A 25,394-nucleotide genomic window follows, 5' to 3' on the forward strand; every position below is an offset into this window, starting at 1 on the left:
ATCTCTTTGCAGAACCTTTCACTCTCCCTTTTAAACACTTTCAATATACCAGTCCTGGGGTAGAAGTGTGTTTCCTTGATTTAATGTATACAGTGGCCCTCTTTTGTCTAACCTGGCCAATCAGCGAGGTCAACCCAAATTCTAGTCTAATGGGCGCCATATGCACACATAATCTCCTCCCCAAAGAACATTTCCACAACCTCCCCTATAACCATTCCCATTTCATGCTAAAACCCGCTGTCCAATATGTGAGGCCGTGAGTAAACTGCCCAGCATGATTGCCCTCTTTCTTTTATCAGCTGTAATCACCACCAGTCCCCCCCTTTTGGTGTCTTAGGGATACCCAGGTATTGTTTTGGAGGGCAATTGCCAAGTATATTTTAAATAGCAGGGGTCAAGTACACATACCTGCTTCTAGTCGGTAACTTTAGGTATTCTATGCATGCATGCATATCCACTACGCAGGCAGACTTGTACTCTAGTGACCTTGTGCAGCTGGATCACCAAGTTCAGTAGCGTCGGGGGCAGGGAGTACCCCACTTCAACATTTTCGGTCACAATGTATTTCTGTTTGCTGTGTCAAAGGGAGCTTGGAAGTCAATATGGGCCACACATAGAGGGGGCCATCCTTTCCCCTGGCTTTCAACGTCAGTAGGTTTAAAACTTAGAAGTTATTGGATAGAGAGCATCCCTGCAGAATCCCATTTGTAAGGGGCTCAATATATAATTCTCTTTAACCTAGTTCTTAAGTATTGTAAGAAACCTGAAGGTGTCTACCTATCAAGTCCCTGAGGATCTGTCATCCAGGTGGCCAGGACACAGCCATTACATTTGGATCCAGTTCCTGTGGGTGGACCAGTGCGGGAGGATCATCTGGATAGCGGGTCCTTGGGTAGTGGGACACTGACGTGTGAGAGGCAGTATCCCCTTCTTTAAACACCTTGTCCCCTTCATTCCACTTAGGGTATTCAAAAACACTGCCCCCCTTATCCGACAAGAACACGTTTGCACAACACAAAATAACACAGACTAACACCAGAGCTGTTTACCTGACATGTCCCAGTACAAGGGGCCGGGAAAGACATGCAACTGACCAGAATCACACACACCTGACTGCCCTTTCCCTTCCTCACAGGGATAAAAGGAGGAGCATGACAGCACACTACGAGCAAAGCAGACCACACGATGTGAGAGCTACCTCAGCACAGCAGTTCAAAAGGAAGAGAAATACGAAGCAAGTCGAGAGGATCCCAACAGGATAAGTGACCTTGCGCTTATCGACAGAGGCACATGAGGCCTCAAGAGAAAGAATCGTAAGACTGCAGACAAAAGCCAGCATGCGTTGCAGCAGATGTCAATGGTACCCGGGTGCCTTCTCTGCTGACAGCCAAGCAGAGGAGAGACGCATGGCACAATGGTACCAGCCTTGACTCTACAGACAAGAACGTTAAGCAGTTCATCACAGCCGGTGAGTCGAGCACAGAGCCGATAAAGAAACAGAACTGTGTTGAACGAAAGTAGCAAGAGGCTTATTGAACTGTGGCTAAACAAAGAATTGTTGATAAAAGAAAAGGGGAAAGCCAGCATATCAGAATTAGGCACCACATGTGTGTTCTCTTGAGAAACTTTAGGCTATTACCCTGATATTTGAACTACAGTAACCAGGAGGCCTTAGGAAAAGGCAGAAGGGGGTCAATGTGGTCATAAGGGGCCCTTGTCAAATCCTCCATAAACTCCAAAAGTCTTTGACCGACAGGTGATTGAGGTGAATCCTGCATGGAATGAGAAGATCATTGTAAAGGTTGGCAATAGTGAACCCGTCGGAGGGATGCTAACAAAAGGGGATGAAATCTGAAGTCCCATGAGCATTGTGTTGACAGGTGTGAACCCAGCGGAGGGAACTCCACAGAACCTTTGTTTAAAAAAAACATTAAGACGCATGAGTGTAAGAGTCTAAAGTTCTATGAACAGTGTGTTGACAAAATATAACCTGGCGAATGGATTTCCACAGTGAACTTCATGAAAAAAGGCACAAAGCCTAACAGAACTGTTTAAAGAGACACTTAGATTTGTCTGAGTACAAAAGCATCAAAAGACGAGGGGAAGTAGAGTGTCCACCTTGGCATCAGGATCCTAGCCTGACAGAGGAAGGACCTGAAAGAAAAGCCATTGTGAGCCTGAAGGAGGGAGGCTGGAAATTGAAAAGGGGTCTGACCCCAAAAGAAGGCAATCCAGGGGTGTAAAATCACCACCCAAAGATTGTTGAGCAAGGAAGTGCTAAAATAAATTGTCAAGTATGACTGACAGAGATCTGCGCCGGAAGAGAGGTATCCAGGGGTGAGGCTGTCACCCAAAGCCATAAGTGAAATGAACTTTTGTGGTTGTTTGTTGAAAATATCAGACCCTCAAAAGCAAGATAATGTTTATTGAATAGAGACTTAACCATTAAAGAACCTGATAGCTGGAATAGAACTGTCAACTCGTGCTGAGAAAGCTTTAGTGAGTGCTGTGCTCAGGACACCCACCTTGTCCCTTGCTGAAAACGTGGGGAAAGGAGAACCCTGGCAATCACATCCTGACATATTATTTGTGAATACTTTTCCCTTTATTGAAATCCCTATCCACACTATATCTATAATTAGTTGTAACTATTTGGCAATAGTTTTTTTTTTTTTTTTTAGTATAGGCCTTTTTACTTTGACAAGACGCCACAAGGACTGCCTTATTTTTCATTTGATGGTCGACGCTTGCTCCCATCTTAGGTTAGGCATTTTCCCAACCTGCACATTATTTAAATAAATGCCCTTAAATCGTGATCACGTTTGTCTGTCTTTACAGTTGCCACCATGAGTTCCTTACAGTATGCATAGTCGTAAAGTAGCAACGATCTTCTGCAAAACATCTAACAAGGAGAGAAGCCTATAGTTTTTAGGATCCATTCTAGAGTTCTTTTTATATATATGTACCAGAATGGCTTCTCTCCATGAAGACAGAATAAGACCCTCCATACACATTTTTGGAATAGCAAGATTAATATGACAGCCCATATTTTGCTGTCACTGGTTAATATTAGGTTTGACAAGCCGTTTGGACCAGGCGCATTTGATTTTGTAAGCTTTTTTATTATAGCTAATATTAGCTCATCGTCAACCCTCGTGTCAGTTTTAGCCATGCTGATGTGTGGAATGTGGGCAGTGTAATAGGCCTTATTGTTGGACTGCAAAGTGCCAATGTGCTCACACCAACTAGCTTCAATTATGAGGCTTTCAATTGTCTGTTTATTGTTATTATTATTATTATTATTATTATTATTATTATTATTATTATTACTATTATTATTATTATTATTATTATTATTATTATTATTATTAAAGTGAGATCCTTCTAAGGGGTACACAACAGTAGAGATCATTTTTCAGAGGTAACAACAGAGCAGATTTTCAGCAGTCGTAAATGAAACATCACCATGTCCACATTTAAGAGGTGGATGCCAAGACCAGAGAAAGGGATATCACAACCTTATAACTAAGAAGGAATGTAGGGCCCTTCTTATTTAACAAGAGTCATTGTTATCCCAGGTTTGAAATGTCCAGCAGATATCCATGACTCTTAGCTTTTCCAGCATTATCAGCTTCATTATATTGCTTGTTTCCAGAAACTTTATTTGCTTCTTGCTTACCCAGACTGCATTTCTGGCCCAGATTGTGATATATGTGTAGTGTCTGTCTGAGTATGCCTCTTTCTCCCGCTGCCCCTCTGTCTATCCCTCTCTTTCTCTCTGTCTCTCTCTCCCTCATTCTCTCCCTCTGCTTCTCCCCTCTCGCTCTCTATCTCTCCCCATCTGCATGGAAAGCTGTCTGCATGAGGAGTTCTGACATGTGATGCTTATTCTCTGCCTTTTATCTTCAATCACTTCTCTTGCTTTTGCTACCACTGTCTCCCATTGGCTTACTTAGATTTTGAGTTGGTGAGTTGTACTTAATTGATCTTTTTTTTAAAAACAATTTTTATTGATGTTAAACAAACACAACAACCAAAACAAACCAAACAGTGAATTCCAGTTTTAACATATATTTCACCATGTTTAACCACTGTTACCCATCTCCCCTCCCGCCAGAGCTTACTCTCCATCGCCTACCACGGTCATCACCTCTTGGGGTGTCCCCCTCCCCTCACCCTCCAGAGAATCCTCCTCATCGAGGGCAGTTAAGATAGAATTCTGACAAGGTAGCTACCAAATGCCTCCAGTCTCCCAGTGTCTCTGCTTCTTCTCCCCCCCTATTGGCTGCCTCACTCCATACCACTATTGCCGCGTCCACCCATTTCTGAAGTCATGGCACCATACATCCACTCTCGGTCTATTAGTTACTTTCCACCCCATGGTGAGTCTGTGCTTGGCCAATATATAGGCCAGGCCCTTGAGTTTGCTGACATGTGCTAGTTTACGTGGTCTAGAGAATCCCCCCACCATGCATGCCCACACAGATTCCACATCTAGTTTAATCCCTTTCTCAGACAAGAGGTGGGCCGCCTCACCCCAGAATTTCCTTATTTCAGGACACGCTCAGAACATATGTATCATTCCCACATCCACCTCCCTGCATTTGGGGCAGGTTTATATCCCGGCGTTCTTGAACCTAACAATCCTCTGGGGGGTCAAGTACACCCTATGCGTGATATATAGCTGGATTTGTTGCTACTTAATTGATTTTACGTGTGGTTATACCTGTAATATATGAGCATTTACTACTCACATGTTGGAGATAGATGTATGCTTACCTTCCCTACAATCATGTAACCATGGTGGAAAGGTTTCAATGAGGGCGCAGATTACAGTAACATTCCCTGAGGCTTCAGATTATAGAATAGTTTCTCACATATCAGGGTAAGGGCAATGTCACAGAGGAAGGCATACGCCAGCACAGGAATGAGACAAGGTGACAAGATGTATACATGGTGAGCTCAAACAGATTTTCTAATTCAGCACATCTTTTGTCATGAGTAGGGAGAAATAGAGCATATAAAAATGGTATAAAGATGTTTGTTTCTTGAGGCATAAAGACAATACACAAATGTTGTCAAACGGGTTTTTATTTTTTCATTGACAATCTAATTGGAGACCAATACAATCCAAGTGTTCACCCTCATGGGTATGGGAATTTCATCTTCCTGGTCAGGGATTCTTTGAACCCGAGCTTGCAGAGTTTTTGGATTGCGCTGGGTTCAAGGAAATCCCAGTGTAAGGGCATCCAGTTCAAATGAAACAAATCAATGCTTATCAATTGGAAGAAGGAGAATCAATTCAACATTTTTAAAAAGAGCCTAAAGAATGGAGTTCAATAGTCAATCCCTAAAGTGATTTGCACAAAATGTCAATGAAGCTCCCAGGAAGTTGTCCTGTAAGTCACTGACAGTACACATGTTTTGAGTTAATGTGTATGCAGCGTTGGTTCAGAGCCACTGCCCCGCCTGTGTTCATTATTGTTCATAGCATAGATAAATGCTGGTTGTGCTCATTGTTGTGGTCATGACATGCTCTATGTGTTCATCCTGGTTCAAAAGATGTGGTGGCAGCTGCACAGCAGCTGTGTAAGGAATATATGTGATAACCGTCTGCAATAGACGTTTCTCAGTGGATATGGCTGCTCACTAGGGGGAACTTGTGAGTAGGAAAAACTCCAAGCTACATTGACATTGCACTTAATCAATGAAACAATGTACATTTGGAAAATATTGCATTTCCATCAAAGAAAAAAGATAAAACTGTTCAAAATATTTCTAAAAACATTTCTTATGAGACCACTTCTTCAACAGAATATCTACATATTGATAACATTCTGCAAATATACTACAATTACAATTCAAATATTATACAGTTGACATCGTTGTCCTTCAATGATAAAAATCATTATAAGAACTGTACAAACATGCAGACATACTTAACATAATGCTAATTAATAATTTAAAATCATTCATAACAGTACATAAAATGAGATAAGTGCAAATCAGGCAGGGCTATTGGATAGGAAAAGATGACACCATTTTGCCGACACTAGCCCTTGTCATATTGCAAATAGGAAATGTGTCGACAGGCATATTAAAACAACTCTTTATCTTGTGTTATTAAACCATGTTAGATAATTTCTGTGAGATTGGGAAGAAGGTAAGTAAACAGCTGCTTCTTTCTAAAAGTATGTATTACATTGATTCCCACTAAATTACCCCGCCTACTGCCAGGCTGGAACTGCCTGATCTTCACAGAGGAGCCCGCTATATACAAACTGTACATTATATTACATAATAAAGCACCTGGCTGAGCAAGCGACACACACTGAAAGTAAATAAATAACTTTAAAAGACGTTAAAAGACAAGCATATTCAAGGCTTAACAAAATGATGCCAGAAATACTGGGGCAAGCATGTAAATAATATACAACAATATAACCATTTTCTATGCATAAATGTGTTTTGTACATAAGATAATGTCATACACTCTGTCTCTTTGCTTCTTCATATTGTTTAGTTCATGTTCTGATTAAGAAGAATTCTTTCTACAGTTATTGGACCCTACTGATTTATAATATTACTTCTAGAGGCACCCATTTCTTAATTCACTTTTAATGAAATTAAGCCATTCACAATTATAACAGACATCAGAATTAATGGTGTCTTCTACTAACAATTGGGTCATGGCGATGTATGTGTTCATCTGAAATGAAGCACATTACATGAAAGGCTTGACTCATATGTGATCATCAGTATAGTTCATGCCACATTTGTGCAATTGATAGGCCAGAAAATCCTAATGTAGAGCCATTAGTGTGTGCATACATTCTGTATTATTTTGGTGTATTATATCCCCAAGCACATGAGCCATTTGTTTCTTCTAGGAGAAATGTGGCCTTGTAAATGTGAAAAGCATACTCTGAGAAGAAACCTCCCATTTGTTCCCATAACTCAGCACAGATCCATAACCCTGTACTTGTAACTAGTGGATCTGCAAAGTAATTGAGATTTTTTATTTGCAATGATGGTCTCTCATCTCACACTGAAGACTTAATTTTGGCTTGTTGCCTCACAACTCCCACCAGAGTCTCAGTGGAAGTGCTCTTTATTTGGGCTTGTAGCCGTGCAATTCTCACTAGCATCAACTCAAAAGTACCAAGTCTCATTGGGCCTCATTACGACCCAGGCGGTAAGTTACCGCCTGGGCTGTGACTTTACCACCATGGCGTAAACTACGTTTACGCCATGGTGGTTGGCGGACTTACCTCCCCATTCCGACCTTGGCGGGGCGGTAAGTCCCCAATCCCCATTTACCCTTCCCCATTCCCATTTTTGCCCCATAGGGCATAATGGGAGTGGGGAAGGCGTTAATTACGCCACCGTAAATTACGGTGGCGTAATTACCTCCATGGTCCCTTAGCGCCATGGATTTTAACACCTGCTAAAAGCAGGTGTTAAATTCGCCATGGCGCTAAGGGACTTCGTACTCAGGCGGTAAGGGTCGGCGCTGTTTACGGCGCCGTAAACCCCTTACCGCCTGGGTCGTAATGATGCCCATTATGTGGGCTGGTGATCTGGCAACTTAATCAGTTCCGTTGAAGAAATGCTCTATGCTAGTATAATTTATCGTTCTTTGAAAACGGGGCTTCATTCATTAAAAAGAACATCTTCAATATGTAAGAATCGATAATGTTTGAGAGCAACACTTTTTTAAAAATTCACACAAGGACTCTAATCAATTAAAGGAATAACAAGACTAGCACCGTCATAGTTACGGTTCAAAAATTGAATGACATAAATTCCACAATTGAATGACATAAATCAAGCTTTCTATTTCTTTTGTGATGCAGACTTAATATACGAGTGCACTTAGCTTTCATTGACCTGGTTCAAGTGTTTGACCAGGTCAATAGACAACTATTGTGGGAAAAGCTGGAAAACCTTAAATGTCCTGAACTCATAGCAGCACCAATTAAAGCACTCTACCAAAATACTTCAATCAAGGTGAGGCTGAGTGGAGAGGGACTACTGTCAGAAGGTATCAAAACAGAAAGAGGTGTAAAACAAGGGTGTCCCCTCGCGCCGGCATCATGTAATGCATATATGAAGGACTTCCCAGAGGCGCAGGCTAATGTGAGAGGTTTTCCACCAAAGATAGGAGGAGAAGCCGTTCCACGTCTGCTTTATGCCGATGATATAATCTTATTAGATCTTATAGCGGTGGGACTACAGAGGCAATTGACAAACTTGGATGATTATTTGGAAAAAAATAATCTGCACATGAATGTATCAAAAACCAAGGTGATGACGTGGGAACCTTCCAGAAAAACTAAACAAAACCAGAATTGGTTCATAAACAATCAAAAGATGGAAAGAGTAAACAACTATAAATATTTGGGAGTGACGCTAAGTAATAACCTAAAGGAGAAACTTATGCAAGACATGATTTGGACCAAAATGAAAGCTTTAACCTCGCAAGCAAGAATCATGGACAAAAAACATGGGAAATTTTCGCTTAAAGCTGTAATAACATTTTACAAAGCAAAGGTAGTTCCTGCTATACTATATGGAACGGAGGCCATGCTTCCCCATCAGGAAAACCTGTGGGCGAGACTGGAGAGTTTCTTTTGGAGGCAAGTGCTTGGATTATCACTGAGTACTCCTATGCCACTTATCAGACGGGAATTATGTATTTCATCACTGAGAGCGATCAAAGAAAGAAACACGCTGATGCTCTACCGGAAGATCATACAGGAAAGGCAACCAAAGGTCCTGGAGTTGGTGGAAAGAGAAATGGAAAATAACTGCATTAAGCAACTGGATGAGTGGAAAAATCTAAATATCAAATTACTGAAGGAAATTGATGTTAATACAGAACAGCTGGTTAGAAACCCGGATAGCGTATCGAAAAAACCTTTGGAACTGGACTGGATTGACACAGGTGTAACGGCGAACGGTTATGAAATAACAAAGTCCTTCCCGACAACGGAAAAGAGACTAAACGATATCAGAAGCTACTTGGAAAAATTCCCAGATAAACTCTGTAGTAGGACTTTCCTGCATTTTCGTTTGAACCAGTTGAAAACAAATGAAGTTCTGTTCATAAGAAAACAAACCTCTACGAATAAATGCAGATTCTATAAAAAGGAACAGGAAGTAGAATCAAGCAGGCATCTCCTGCTAGGCTGTGAAGGAACTTCCCAAGCCAGAAAGACGTCCTTGGGGCAAATAATGTCAGCCTTCACAACTTTAACAGAAACAGAATGGTGGAGGATATTGAAAGTTGGTGATGATACACGATGTGTGATAGGGGTAACCTCTATTTTAAAAGTATTGATCTGGAGCAAAAGGCGGATTGGGATGAGGGAACCCCACCAAGGCCAAAACTGAAAAACTTGTAGGGAGAGGCGGGCCCTATAGCTGTTTGAAATAATGAAAGCTAAAGCTTAAAGTGAATAAAGAAAAATCACTAAGACTCAGTATAACTCGAGAGGTGGAAATAGAGACTTACTATCATCATCATCGAAGAGAAGTCAAATGGCTTGGGACTAGACCTACGTAAACAAGGGGATCTGTTTACGTATTTTACTAGGGAGGGAGGAGGACTTGGTTAGTTTGACCCACCCTTCTTTTTAGGTATCAACATGGACATGGATGGATTCAAATGGATTTAAATGGATTTAGTCTTTATTTTGCAAAAATTGTTAAATCAATTCAAACAAATAAAACAAATAAAAAAAATATGTGATAATTTACTTCAAGTCCGAGTTGAGAACCTTAATTTATACAATTTAGTACATTATTTATTTGTTATTAGCCTTGATGTTTGGTATTCAAACATAGTTTTGTCTCATTCTCTTTCAACAATTGTGAAAGAGGATTCCACATGAAACAGGCTGATGTAGAAATTGAAAATGTGTTGAAATTTGACCAATATTGATCGATTAGTTACTCAATGGCAACCCATGGAAATACATAATTGAATTGTGGATCTGTTAACAATGTGGGCGTCAGACATTTTATGATTGGAATATGTATTACAGTTTAGATAGAAAAGTAGATTTGTTTAGACATCTGGGCTTTGCAACTCCCACTAGAGTATGGACTATACCCCTTTGGGATTCGCTCTTGTACTTTTTATGTGGCGTCTGTAGATCTGGCTCTACTGGCTTCCCCAAGTCCCTTTCTCACTCACCACCTCTTGTTGGCCATTCTCACTTCACCAAAACAGGTTTGGCTCCCTGGTTCATCTCCTACTTGTCTCTCCGTACACAGAACTTTTTGAATGCTCCACCTGAGTTCTGATCTTTTGCTTCTCTCTCTCTGGCTATTCTTAATAAAGCACCACTCTCTAGAAGGAATGGTTTACTATATTCCAAGTCAAGCTGTTTCTGTATCCTTTTACAATAGAATGATTGACTTAATCAGCACTCTTATTCATGGGGTTTGTTTCTCCATTAGATTGTGGATTGTGGTTTTCTCAAAAATACTATATCCACTATATCCACTCCCCCACCAATTATGTATGCAGTGTGTTTGGATCTCTATATGCATTTCTCATCAATGAGGATCATCCTGTTTCCCGGAGCCAATAGAAGTGGTAAATGCCCTGTGTGCCATTTTGGATTCTAGCAGCGTAAACATGAGTCATGTGGACAGAGAGGTGCCGTTTCAAGACATCACTCTAGCCTCTTCCCTTCATGCAGCTGTTGCTTTGTACAACACATGTTTGCTACTCACAAGCAATGTCTAGCGCAAAGCTTGCAGATCAGTATGTGCTAATCTCCAGCTGCCACTCCACTCGTGTATCTTAAACTAGGCTATGCACACGTTGAAAGCTGACTCGCTATTACAGTATGTGGAAAACACTGAGAGTCAGTTTGATTATCCCATGTTTTTCTCTCTAGGAACCCACGCTATTGTTCTGCGTCTATGAATGAAGCCGTGGAACCCACGCTATTGTTCTGCATCTATGAATGAAGCGGTGTTATCATCACTCATGATGCATGTGTCCTGCTAATTTATCTGGGATCTGTTTAATCTTCTGGACAGCATCAGTACCCCGATCCAAATTGTGGGCATACTGCCACTGACACCGGAAGTGCTGTATGGAATCCTCAGAGTCCCCTCTTTCCCTCCCATCTACCATATATCCTGCTGGGCCTTATCCCACTGAAAAAACACATCTCTCCGATGTCCATCATTCCAACATGTCTTAGGCTTCAGCGATGCCATGATGTTAGCCTCAGTGAGAGAGTTCAAATGTCACACCCAGCAAAGTTGTGCCTCCACCTCTCATGGACCTTAATTCACAAGTCCTATCGGGGTGCTTATTTTCAGCCAGAAGTGGGAAGGTTGAATTACCACATAAAAAGTGAAGAGCTGCAAGGGAGCCCCCTCGGCCCCCCCTGACTTGATACTACTCCCTGACACCAATGGTCCCAAAGGCACCCACCTCCCATGTACATGTCACATCTTTACAAGAATCATTTATAAACCAAGTATCATTAACCAGTAAAGGGCTGTAGTGTGGAACATATTTTGCATTATTAGTCCTTTAACTAACTAACCTAATCATTCATTTCTGAAACCCTCACTCAAAATGCTGAATACCTTTAAAACGTACAGCAGAGTTACCATTAATGTCAAATATTGTTTATTGTAGACTTATATTGTAATCAAAATTGTTTTTCAAAGAAACTGTTAACTAATAGATGTGTTCTTACTTTGGGTCGAGTTTACTGGTAATCTGGCGGATTTACCCAACCGGAAATATCACCAAACTGTATTACCGTTACCGCTACTTGGGCCAGCGGAATAACCACCAGATTACAAATGGCAGTGTTAGTCTTCATTTATGTAATCCATAGGACGAAGGGGGAATTCGACCAGGGGGTATTCAACAGTATTACAACCTGCGGTAATTTTCCGACTAAATGCCAGAATTTTGGAGGTAAGGTGGCAGAATTTTCCCCAGCATTTTTCTGGAGGTTTGTCCTTCACGCCACCGCCAAAACCATAGTTGTGCCAGTCAGGTTATGTACTAGTGATGTGGCACTAACACTGTTACCGCCACATTGTCGCCAAATTAAACCGCACAGCTCAACCCATAGTGAAGGGGTTTATTTAATTATAATGATATAGATTTCTCCCGTTTCCAAATGTGGCGCGTTAGTTAAAACAATTATTTTCGACAAAACAATGCAACATATGCATTTCTGCGCACTCCTAACGTATTGCCACATTATTACACATATTTTTATTGCAATTTTTTGTTGTGATGAAGTAACATTTGATGAAACATCCCAAAGTCACCAGAAATACATTCCATTTAATGTTTTCTAAAGGTAATTTCCAACATTGCTGGTAGCTTTGAAAGTCATGGCTAATTATTATTTTTCTGTTTTATCCTGTAACTTTGAAGAGCCTGTCTCACATTTCATCTGCGTTTTAATGAGAAGACTAGCTAACACCCCGCTGTCAATTCCGCTCCTTTCTAGTGCATGTGTCACTGCCTATGAGCACCAGAGACTGTAAAACAAGCTAAGCAGAATAAAACCTTTTTAGCACTAACATTTTATGGGCATCTGCAATTTATTTTCAATTGAGTTGCTCAGAAAGGCACACAGCTCCATCTCTGTGCCAGTCCATGGAGTGATCTCAGTCTCTGTGCCAGTCCACCAGTGATCCTCTCTCTCGGCATACGCATTTCCATTTTTAAAAAAGACATTACATTATACAGTCAAATAACCCTATGTATTGAAGTTGGATTACCTGTGCCAGCCAATTTCTGGTTCAGGGGAGCCAGTCGTTCGACAGAATATCGTTATTGCCTCTTGGCGATCCGCTGTAGCATTAAAAGACTTCTGTGGCAATGCAATAGCCGGTGGAACTAAAATGACATGAAAAAAATACAGAGTAAAAACTCTCAGCTTTCAAAATGTTTAGTCATTTTAATAGCATGAAGATACTTCACACGGTTTCAGGTCAAATTAATTTGAAATCTCTTCCTTGATTTTAATAAACAAGTGAAATTAATGCATGCCTTTCCATTATGATTTAAAGAAGAAATGCCTATTTCACCGATTGGCTTGTAGAAGTCTATTTTAATGAACTGTTCTAAAAACTGGGGCTTCTGTTGATTGAAGAAAAATGTTATAACCTCAATGGCTAATTAACGTTTGTCTTGCAGAGCCTGCTGTTTTAAAATAATATGCTACTTGTTCAGGTGAGTAGACCTCTTCATTTGTTGACAACTGTTACATTGGTGTCTTAATAATTGCTAGTGGATACCGTTTCACAGAAGGTATGTGGTCTAAAGTCTGTATTTCTGACTTTCAGACATTGAGCTATGAAGCGGTAGTACAGAAATGTTGCACTGGGTCATGTGCAATTACCACTCGTGAACCTTGTACTGGTCAAACACATTTATGCTTTTTATGCATTTCTTTCCACCAAAGGAGGTGGCCAGGGTTAAGACAAAAGTTTTCCTGATTTAAAGATGCATTAAAATATGTTTTTTTGGATTAGGTCAATGCTCTCCATATTGTTAATATAGCTTTCATTCTCCCTTCTGCAACACGGTTAATCCTGTGGTGCAAATATTTTTCATGCCCCTGCTGTGCAGTGGACATGGCCTTTAATGGCCTTGGCCCAGGCTGAGACCCTCACTTTGCTCGGAACTACCAAAGCTCGGGCTGGTGGGCCATTAAAGCCCATGTGCAGCCAGGGAGTGAATGCTATTCACACTCTGGGATTAGCCGGGGTGCAGCTAGTTTTCTTTCTTGTTTCATCCAACGGGAGATCAGCTCATCGTGAGTCCATCTCGCATCGGAGAAAAACAAATGTAATACATGTTCTAAAATGGCCACCGTCATCTGATAAGGGACCAAGTCCATTTTCTATTTCATTGGTGGTGGCCCGACGTGAGGACAGGCCAGACAGGGGCCTTCGTGTGGGCCTTGGGGGGCAGGCTCCATCGCATGCTGGCCCACTCAATTGGATATTTAGCAGAAAGGAGGGCCAATCTGGGCACTGGAAAGGCAGGCTCAGAGGGACCACAAAGGTAGCCCCCTATTGAGTGAAATGATTGAGTGGATGGAAGGGAACAACGTTTTACCTTTTAATCAGACTGGTTTTAGGAAGTGCTCCTCTACCTTGGTCAATATAATGGCATTAGTTACCACCAAGAACAGGTCTGGTGTATGTATAATCAACCAGTAAATGCTGTATATATTAATTTCAGTGCAGCATTTGAAAAGGTGCACCATCATCATTTGTGTCAAAAATTAAACAGGTGAGGAATTCTGAAGGAGTTGCAAAAAATTATCATTAGCATCTCATGAAAGCACTACTCTAAAGACCTCCAAAAACAGTTGGAAATTCTGGCTACCAATGCACAGCGAGAATAGCCTAGTGACAAATATGAAGAAGATAAAGATCATGACCTTCCATAATAGTTCTAACAATAGAGCCATATTATTTAAACAGAAGCTAAAAGAACTAGCTATTGAGGAAGATACACATTATAACTTTCTGGGGGATGTTATTGATCAGAAATTAAACTGGCATCCCCAAATTGAGAGCATCTGGAGATCAGTACTACAGCTTCTTTGCTCCCTAAGGGTCTTTGCATCTAAAAATTCAGATTACTCAATTAAACTATTTTGAGACATATATAGGATTAAACGTATGCCTGCTACGAAGCAGGAATCCTAATTATGAGCACTAGCTCAAAAGAAAAAAAATCACCAAGATAGAAAGCTTTCACCTTTGAAGATTAATTGGTTTACCAAGCACTCCTTCTGTAGAGTATGGGTTCTGAACTTGCAATTGTGTCTGCAAAATGTAATAACACAGAAAATAGACTGTTCTTGGTGCCCCACATTGCAAAGCCCATGAGCACGTACATAACAGATGGGATTCACAAAGAAATACAAAATCAGATGTCGGCAAGAAAAATCAGAGAGTTGATTGCTCCAACTGTGATCTGCTGGTAGCAGGTTTGAAAACCGGCAGGGCAAGCTCATTCTTCCGTGTTCAATAAATGTGTACCAATATTGTATGCTTATGTGTAATATTCAAAGGCATACGTGCTGTTTAAACAACACATAATTCGATACTAGGTTTTATCAACAGGGGGATGCTGAGATACAATGGTATATTACAGGGCAGCGGTAGCTGCCCTATAGTTAAGCTGAGTTGGATTCCCACAATACTAGCCAGTGGCTACAGCCTTTGACCATGTCTGTATATTCTAACATATTTATGAGCACTACCTATGGCCTTTGGCTATGACCACTGACTACAGCATTCAACGTTCCCCAATGTATATTTTAAAACATTGACGGGCCACTAGACATGGCTTTTGACAAGGCAAATTAGTAGTTTGCAACACTAACTGACCACTAGCTATGGTGTTTGAGGATGGCCAGTGACCACAGCCTTCGTCATGTCCAAGTCCATGGCCTAAATTGTTATTAAGAAAATCAAAGTTTTTATGAGCTAACATTTTAATCATGTTATGTCTAATGCCATTATTGATGTAATATGTTATATACAATGTAATTAGTGTTGTTAAAAGTGATGTCATTAGTGAGGCAATTTGTGATGTTATCAATGTTCTCCTACAACATGCAATTAGAGATGTCATCAGTGATGTGATCTGTGATGTCATCATTGTGGTCATAGGCTGTGCAAGGTGGCTTTAGCAGAGTTTCAGTGGTTTTGTTGCGTTAGGATCTCACCTTAACATCCCTGCAACTTAGGTTTTTCCTTGAATAAACAGTCACAGCACTATAGTTAAGTTGAGTATCGAGATACATAGGAAATCCAAAAAATTATATTGCAAATACCCTTTGACTCATATGAAGGATTAAGCTGAAACTTTGCAGACAAATTTATACTGATGGGCCCCCCAGACTGAAGATTTGGGGAATGATCTGTTAAAAAAGAAAGAGGTTTTTAAGAAAACAAAAGAAATGCAGTTTCTGCGTAGTCCCTATTAATTTTCCCATGGAAAGAAAAGACAATGTTTGCTTGAGCGCACAGTGAAAACCGCTGGATGGAATTGAAACAGGTATGAGATAACTTGGCCACGAAACATTGACTCAATTTCCGTGGTGGGGGTCTTGGGTTATTGCGTCCAATAGTTTTTCAAATAGTCGACAGAGAGGGCGGTGACAGCTTCTCCCAAAATTAAAGCTATGTATCTCCCATGGTGCATTTCAACAGACAGTCTTTTCGAAATGAAAATCCATCATTTTATTTCTGTTAGAGTCTAGAAATAACCGCAAGTATACCTGTGGCTAACTTCAAACAAAAAGGCAGAAAAATGACATCTGGAGTTGAAAAACAATGGGATGCCATCAGGCTGGAGGTGGGTGTGAAAAGAGGACACCATGTGAAATTTGTGAGCTCGAGGGGGGGCTATGGACACAGTTTTGACCACAAACGTCTTGTCATAGCTGCTGTTATTCAACGGGATAACCACAGCTATCAAAGCAAACACAATCAGCAATGAAAGTGTGCCATGGGAAACAACGAGTGTTGGGGGGATGGGAGAGGGCTGGGGGTGAGGCGATCTTGTGGGGGGTGGAGGTAACATGTCCAGATGAAGGGGGCACTTGGTAAATGCCTGGGAAGACAGGAAACATTATTTTCCTGCATTTTTTCTGATAACTGCAGCTATCTGTAGTACATTGTAATAATGATATGATAGGTTATTTATAATGCGCTTAATACCCAGAGGTTTCTAAGCACGGACCCGGGGATCGAACCTGTGTTGCTCCATGTCGTCTTGCTTCAAAGGCAAGCATGTTGCCCCTAAGCTATCCTCCCGAGACTTGAGAAAAACCTAAAAAAAAGAGAGAAAAATAATGTTTACAGCTACAGTTAGGTAGGGCGTGCAAAGTGGACACAGCCAAATGCCATGGCTTGTGGCCAGGAAGTGTTTTAAAAAACAGAATAGGCATGGCCGAATGCTATGCTCACTAGTGACAGGTAGGATAGTGATAGGCTAGTGACACTAGCCTATCTTTGATCCTGACTAGTGGGCTCAAAAGACATGTATAGTGTCCATGGTGCAAGGCCATGGCTGTTGGCCCGGTAGTATTTTAAAATATACAGTGGGTGCAGCCTTTGGCCGTGCTCACTGGCCAGGGCAAAAGGCCCTTGATACCGGGCCAAAAATACATAGAGAACATGTGCAGTGTACACGGCCGGAGGCCATTTCTTGTAGCCTGGTAGTGTTTGAACATATATAGTGGGCACAGCCAAAGAGCATGCTCATTGGCCAGCTCTGAAGATCCTGTCTAGTGGCTCAAAAGACAGAGAGAACATGTGTAGTGGACAGAGCCAAAGGCCGTGGCCACTAACCATGGGTGAAGGCCATGGCTTGTGCCCTGGTAGTGTTTTAAAATAAACAGTTGTCATGGCCAAAGGCCAGGCTCACTGGCCAGGGCAGAAGGTCTTGGATAATGGGCCCAAAAAGACTGGGGGAACATGTACAGTGGACAAGGACAGAGGCCTTGGCCACTGGCCATGGCAAAAAGAAATATATTGGAGGAACATATATACGCTGGCCATGGCCAAAAGCCATGGCTAGTGGCCTTGTACTGTTGTAAAATAACAATACAAATGCACACAGGGAATGCCAATACAAAGCCCACCATTTTTTTTCTCACGCACCAACCTATACCATGATCAAAACACATCAAGGTGCCTGGAGAAAGAGCAATTTTGCACTTGTGTAACTTATCCACCAATAAATTAGTGCTGCCCCTCAATTGGAAGCACTCAACTGTTGTAAAATTAACAGTGGCCCTGGCCACAGGCATGTCCAGAGTGCAGAAATAAACTACGGTGTAACAAAACCCTTGAAATTCACTAAAAAAACATTAGTTAAGTTGACCAGATTTATCGCAACAAAACCCTTCATATTGAGTGCATTTGGGAAGTCATGCCCGGCTTAACTCAGCACATTCCCGTTACAAATCCCAAGCACACATATCGAATCCTGGCTCTAGAATGCTTTTAGGTTGTTATTAGTTTTTTTCTCAACTCTTTGATCCTAATGGATTATCTAGAAATTGGTCTGTACAACATCACCCGTCCTCTAGTTTGCCTCTGGCTTGCCAAACCACAGCATCACAATTGTGAATATTATTTTAGGTTTTATTGGGGCACAATGGTCACAAACACATTGTAGATTGGTAGTGGGTAGTTTTAAGAATTTAGACATGGAAATTAGAGTAGGATGCTGGGCATCTACGTAACTACTAAATTGTTAATATTAGGAAATGTATATTGGTTGACTATTCTATTTGTAATATTCATATATAATCTGTCTAAGAGAATAATTACACACTTGATAATTGAGAAAGATCATAATTAACGTGTTTCTATTTATGAGTAAAAAATGTCTTTTGAAAGTAGAAACACTTTTTTGGGTAATGATGAAACTGTGTAGGGAATATATTGATAGCCTCTAATATTTATCATACAGACAAGGGTAATACATACTGATACAAAGATACACCAAGCAGGTAGACCCGTGGCAATATTGATCTCCAATAGTAAGCATATCATGTGCTCAGAGGTTTTAATTTCTCCTGCACAAAAGTGCACGTTTTCTCCAGAGCCTTGCTTAGGATTAGAGTTCAGACTGGTACAGCATTATTCTATGCCGCAGAAACGGTAACAGCCACAGGTGTGCATATAGACAACTTTTTGCAAACAGAGCAGTGGCATAAGCAATCCACATCCTCTCATGGCATCCTTGAACACCTCTTGGGCTCCACCTGTTACAAGAGAGTCACATTCTCAATATTTGTTCAAGTTCTTCTGTCTAAAGGAAGCCAATAACCTTAAAAACTGAGGATCTCGATAAGACACACACCAACACACAATTGATGTGTGTCAGGTAAGCCTTGGTATTTGAACATACCAACCATGCAGGTTGAAAACTGCAACTGGAAACAGGTCTTTTGGGTTTCACCTCCATACTTTTTCTGGGGATCTGAATGCACCATTACATCTCTTTGAGTTGTTCAGTGGTTTCGACTGGCCAACTCACTCTGTTAATACACCGTCACATGTTTGAGCATGATGGGGAGAATTGTTGCAGCTGTATTGCACTTGTAAGTCACGCAGACATGAATATGTACTCTGGTATGAGTGAATATTTCCAAGCGGTCAGATTCATGCAGAACTTTCCACCATAACGTCCACTACCAAAGTTCATAAGGCAAAAAGTGCTTTTAGTGAATGAGCCCAGAGGAGGCATGTTTTCACTGTTGGATTACAATATATATGATCAAACATCAGGATTTATTAAACTAGCTTATTAATAGAAAATATATGCAACAGAATGCAGATGTCAAAAGAGATGTTGTAAGAGTGAATCTAAAGTTAGGGAATGGAAAGCATTGGAAGATTGAAACATTTATATTCCAGTTTGATTCACAGTAGATTTGAAAAAAACACACTGACTTCACAATGCAAATATGGTTGCACAATTTGTACAGCTTAGTTATACTCAATTAAAAAAATAACAAACTTTCAGAGGGTAGGAAACCCAGCATTATAAATCCTTATTTGTAAGTGGTTTCTTCCAAGACTAAATCTTTTCTAGGTCTGCAGAATGAAGGGCTGTCAGAACATGTTCGTTAAATGCTGAGATCCCTCAAATTAAATGGACTATGATATAATAGCAAAGGCTATCCTGGGAAAACTTTGTACCCCTTTTCGGAAAGCCACATTTATTCACTGCCCCTTGGTTAACTAATGGGCTTACTGAGGAAATTCCCAAAGGAAAGTTAATCCTTCAATGCTATTACCCTGATAAGTCTGCTCCTCAAAATTGTGGGTTTTACTCAAAGGAACGTATTAGGTATACAAGCATAATCATGTTTTAATGTATGTTTTTCTTGCTAGTGTATCTTTTCTATCTCACTTTTCAAACTTGTACCCCGAATCACAATATGCAGCATTAATCATATGCACTACTTTCTAGGTTCACTCAAGGAACTTGCACTCTGAGTCTTAACACGCCACGTTTCATATTGGAATGTCCCAGTTGTATTTTTTATTTATTCATTTTTAAAATGTATGTATATATTTCAGGTTTTGTACTATGCTTTGCGCAAAGAATAAACAATATCAGTTTGGCAGTGGGGGAGAAAGTGAGAAAGGCGGGGGGGGGGCAGGGGCAGGGTACAGGAAATGACCATTGGACGGACCTAGGAAAAGGGAGCAATTGATGGTAGAGATTAAGGAGTACAATAGTATTAGCCACATCTAGTATCGGCCGTCCTAAAGGACTTCCTAAGGGAGGGAGTTTTGAGGCCAGGGGTCTGGGTCAAGAGAGCTGGAAGGGGAGACACAATGCACCTGCCTTTTGGTGCTAGTGGAATACAAAGGAAGAGACCATGGGCATCCTTTCATCCAGGGATCCATGGCTCTTGGCCTTTACGGTGTGTGGCCAGAAGATCTTCCAATGACCAGTGCTCTGTGGGTGCTTTAATTCTGGTTGTCTAAAATGGAATACATAATTTCTAGTCAGGGGAATTTTGGCATACGTTTAAAAAGATGATTTATTGGTGCAAAACTATTACCCAAATCAGAAGAATAGTTTAGTTAGGATAAGGGGATTGCGTTCACCTTTTTCCTGAAATATATATAGTTTTCAAGCCCTCTGTCTGTTCCCTTTTTTCTGCTGGTTTTGCTTTCTCTGTGGATGCTTTTTGAGTGGGATATGAGTTTTTCTATGCCTTTCAAAAGTTGAGTTTCCTGCCAATGGAAGCAGGGCCATTGTGCCTAACTGCACGGTGTTACAAGAATAATATTTTCTATGTAAATCCATGCTCGATTAGTAGCCAAACAAAGCTATTCAACGTGTCCCTGGAATTGTCACTACATCTCACTACATCGCCATTGAAGGATCATTGTACTGGCCCTGCCTTGTACAAGTTGTGAGTTATTCAGCATTCATTTTTGAGCTCCCATATAAATACTGCTGCAGTGGCTAGTTTAGATAGGACAAACTCTTGAATGAATGCCACCATCTGCCAGAAGTCTAGTAGAGGGAAGAGTATTGATAGTCTAATCTGCTGGTAATTTCCCCATTCCAGTATTGAGTGACCTTGCACTTTGAAAATGAACTCATGGTATATAATATGATAATAAAGCATAACCTCTGCGCTGAAGAGGATGGAATCATAGGTCTCTCCATTTTGAAGGGCATTATAAAGGAAAGATTGAAGATTATCCTGGTCAAACTATTATTATATGGTTGCCCTTTATTTAAAAGCCCTTGAAACTGCTGTTGATCTGTGATATTATCTGTAAGAGGTATCCATACATGTTACATGTGTTGTCCTGTGGCATGCCAAAGTCTATAAGGACCTGTGAATCACCAACACGCAGTTGAGATACACACTTAAATTATTACAGATGGCATCAGTCTCATGTAGATGTTCATTCACTCTGGGGAGAGTGTTGTTCCTTGGGGAAACCCACACGTTGGCTGAGATTTATTTATTTGGTGTCTCAAATCAGAATGAATTGCACAGATAATACTAAGAACGTGTATTTAGGGCACCATCATTGCAATTTATCAATATAGGGACATCCAAGGTTGCTCAAGACTTCCCACTCTAACACTGAGTATACACTACGCCTCATCAGAATGTCTTTCTTAGTTTGCACAAGTGGATTGCATTTGGAGTGTCGGCATATAGCATTTATCATCAAATTTACCTTTGCAGTATCCCCTCTTCCCACTTGTTCCAGGCCCTCTTTGTTTAGGGACTGAGGCACAGCTTTACTCCTTGGTCCAAGGTTTACTCCTGCTACATTCTACTTTCTCACCATGTTTCTGATACATGTTCACAAACCTCTCTAATCACCTCTGTCTTGGACCGCCATCTCTTCTTGCCTCTCACTCTGTTCCATTAACTGGATCCTCTCAACAAAGCTTCATCTGTAAGATTAAGTCTGCCCCAGTAGTTCACATCCTTCACTCTCACTCTGCTCCTGCTTGCAATCTGTGTTACACATGCCACTTCCCAATTGTCAGGGTTAAAGTACAGTCCTCATCAGTGTTCAACAAATCTGTGTCAGACATCCAGAGGACCTTCTGCTTTCAACCTCATTCTTCAAATTGTCCACAGTTTAGCTGGCAGGTGGACCACACTGTTAGACTTCACCCTCCTTCTCGTGTTGATGTTCCTAGCCCAGCCATAATGGCAAGCTCAACTTTTCTACAAAAAGCAAGAACCTGCCCTTTCATTTCTTCTGGTTTTTTCAGTCAGCAGTGGTGCCGTTGCCAAAATCTCCTCACCACATTCATTGACAACCAAATGCCAAGATTGTCTTTTTCAGGTATTTTGAGATAGTACTTTATCAAAATGTCGCCCAGGTCACTAGCCCTGTTTAATGATTACGCAATGGGGGGAGGGTTCAGGTGATTCATTGTGTTACCTATTGCAGCAATAGAAATCGCTTGAAGCCACAGACGTTTTTGAGTGGTTGGGGACTGCAAAAATCATAGCTTAGTGTCGTGACTCTGTTTGCTTGGAAGATATCATTTTACCTGAGACGACCTAACACCATTTGAGAGCCCTTATGAAGATGACTTAAAGAAAGAGAGGGAGAAAGAGAGACAGAAAGAGTGAGACTCGGAGAGAGACGAAGAAGCAGTTCTCAGAACTTTTGGAATAGTTTGACCTATTCATATTCATGATCTGATCATGGATATGGCATGCCTAGCAATCAACATGAAGATGTAACCTTTATTCATGCCATATTGTCCATGGTGATATTCGATGAGAAGAGACCAATATCTGGAAGTGTGTGCAGAAAGCAGTGCAGAAAGCAGTCTGCCTGGACAAGCAGGATGTCCTGCAACATATATTAGAGACCAATTTCAGTATCTCACTCCCTAGGCAAAGTAACTGAACTAAAACTTGAGTAAGCATAAACAATGGATGATTTGGGTTTATATCTCCATATAATTACCTATCTTGACTCTGCAAATACCATAACAGGCATTCCAGTAGTGACCATATTTGATTGGTAAAACAGTTAATTCAAGTATAAAATAAAAAATATACGTATATATAGTTGATTTCTAAATCATAATTGATATTTGGTCTGCAAAGATAATCAAAACATGTACAAGTTCCTTTATGAAAATTCAGACATGAACGGAAAGAAAAGTGGACCTCTGCTGCATATGTGTTCCCTTCCTTTTCAGGATATACATCTGCCCATCATGACACTATAAGAGCCTTCATGAAGAGCCTTCATGTTTTAATACAATGTACACATGCACCAAGGTGATATATTAACCTTTAACAAATCCAGCTGTAACCCCTATTCATGCCCAGCATATCTTTCTAGTTTCAAGAACAGTTAACGTTATTACTGACTACTTTTTATCTTTTGTTCCCCCATGAACACACATTAAATAGAGTTAAGAGTAAAGGAAGCAGACAGTTGACCTGCAAAGAGCTTTGGGATGTTAATGAAACCGTTGCATACAGTGATTTTGTCTCTGACAGCTTTGTTAAATATGCAGAACGGTGTTCTGCTGCCTTCAAGTGCACAGTAGCTGTCAGATAAAGGAACCGTCCAAAGCCTTGGATGTAATTTCCAATTACATGAGTTCATTAAGTGAAGCACAGTCACACTTCATATTTCATATTCACAGCTTACAACATATTTTCGATCTATGGTATTATTATGCGCGTGTTGTAGTGTAAGTGTGAACTCCTTTATCTGAAGCAAAACACATTCTGTGTATGTTAATATAGTGGAGGGAGCAGCCCGCATGGCCCATCCCTCATTGTTTGGGAAGGGGTTAAGTTGGGAGAAGAGCAGAGTAACCCACTATCCTAAGCTTTCGGCGAAGCTCTGGGATCTCCACCATTGTTCTGGTAATTTCCAGTCGAGAAACCTGTCACTCTCAAACTCTGCTCTCACATCCACCTCCTAAACGCAGCAATGAGCTTTCATGGTGCATGCGACTGTTTAAAAATAATGTAAAGCTTCATCATGGAGACTAGGACTATCCTGCCTCTGATGTGGGACATGGCCCCACAAACTGAAAGATAGCATGTTTGTGGCACTCCTTCAAAGGTTGGGTGCATAATGCATAATCTGCAGCTGAACAAATAACCTATTCCTAAAGCTACAACCTCAAAGATACACCTCTTTATATTGTAAAGGTACACTAAAGTGAATTTAACATGACATTTAGCTCTACCAAAACACCTAAATCAATCCGTAAACACCAGATATACTTTCATATTTAAGAATATGTGCTGTGTTGAGCATACACTTTTCCAGTATGTTCAAACCCAATGACAGGTCCAGAAGTAATACATTTCCAGAGGGATTGTTCCGTTGACATCCATCTGTGCAACCATGAAGCTATGCCTTGGTTGCCCGGCTTGGGTGGGAGGGGAATGTGGGAGCAGCACATTTCCGAGCAACACTGCACTTACACTTAGTTACGCTATATCAACTGCACTTGTGGAGCGAAGCGTCATCAATTTACACGCTTCTTGGCGCTGCTTGCTCTCTCACTAAATGTGATCTGCAGTGATTACCCTTTGGGGTCGGGTCTTACGATTTGTTCCAGGGTATTCCGTTAATGTGTACCAGCAACGCAGGCACTGGATTGAGCCATTGATATTATAGTGTGCAAGAATTCTGAATATACAACACACAGCGATTACTACGGAAAGCCAAAATTCGGTATAGCCTGTTTCCAGACTGAGCCATGTCCCCTTTTTCTACTTTTCCAATCCTGAAAGACCTTGTCATTCCGACAACGGGATTGCATTTCAATACCGCTCTCTGTCACAGGCATTCACCACCCAAGGGTTGGATTACTTACTATGCGTGTTTTATTGCCCCTCCTCCTCCCAACTGTACTTGTTTCATCACTCTCTAAGGTTGATAGAATGGATAGACTCTCAATGTGCAAAGCACGCTGATCTATCCTCACGGTTCAATGTAAAGTGGAGTACCAATCTTGATAATGTTTTATATAGTTCCCTCCATGTCTCCCACTCCACAACCCAGCAATGATAGCCCATCTATGATCCATGGGAAAGGGTGCTGGGAGTGGATGGTGAAGCGAGGTGGTAGTGCAGAAAATTAAATCATAAACGATATAGCTTTCGCTTACTCCACATCGGAGAGTGAGATCGTAGACAGCCCATGGCTTGCGTATAGAGGAATTGAGCAGGTCTTTTTCTCTGGGCGTGTTCAATAGCTCATCGAAACAGTGCTGAGCCATATCCATCTTGCTAGAGAAAGAGAGCACAATTCACATGGTACTGGTGATTAAAATCACATTCGAATCTTGGGTTTTTGAC

General features: G+C 41.0%; 1 protein-coding gene across 4 annotated transcripts in view; it reads right to left on the bottom strand.

Moving 5' to 3' along the window:
* The window catches only part of NCAM2 (neural cell adhesion molecule 2), a 1,850,180-nt gene that overhangs the window by 852,871 nt on the left and 971,915 nt on the right, over positions 1–25,394 (bottom strand). For all 4 annotated transcript variants that reach the window (XM_069636393.1, XM_069636392.1, XM_069636394.1 and 1 more), the window contains exon 6: positions 12,781–12,898. In XM_069636393.1, coding sequence (XP_069492494.1) covers positions 12,781–12,898 — 118 coding nt within the window. The remainder of the gene's footprint in view (positions 1–12,780; positions 12,899–25,394) is intronic.

This window comes from Ambystoma mexicanum, chromosome 7p, assembly GCF_040938575.1.
Source record: "Ambystoma mexicanum isolate Mex_15411 chromosome 7p, UKY_AmexF1_1, whole genome shotgun sequence".
NCBI classification, from domain to species: Eukaryota; Metazoa; Chordata; class Amphibia; order Caudata; family Ambystomatidae; genus Ambystoma; species Ambystoma mexicanum.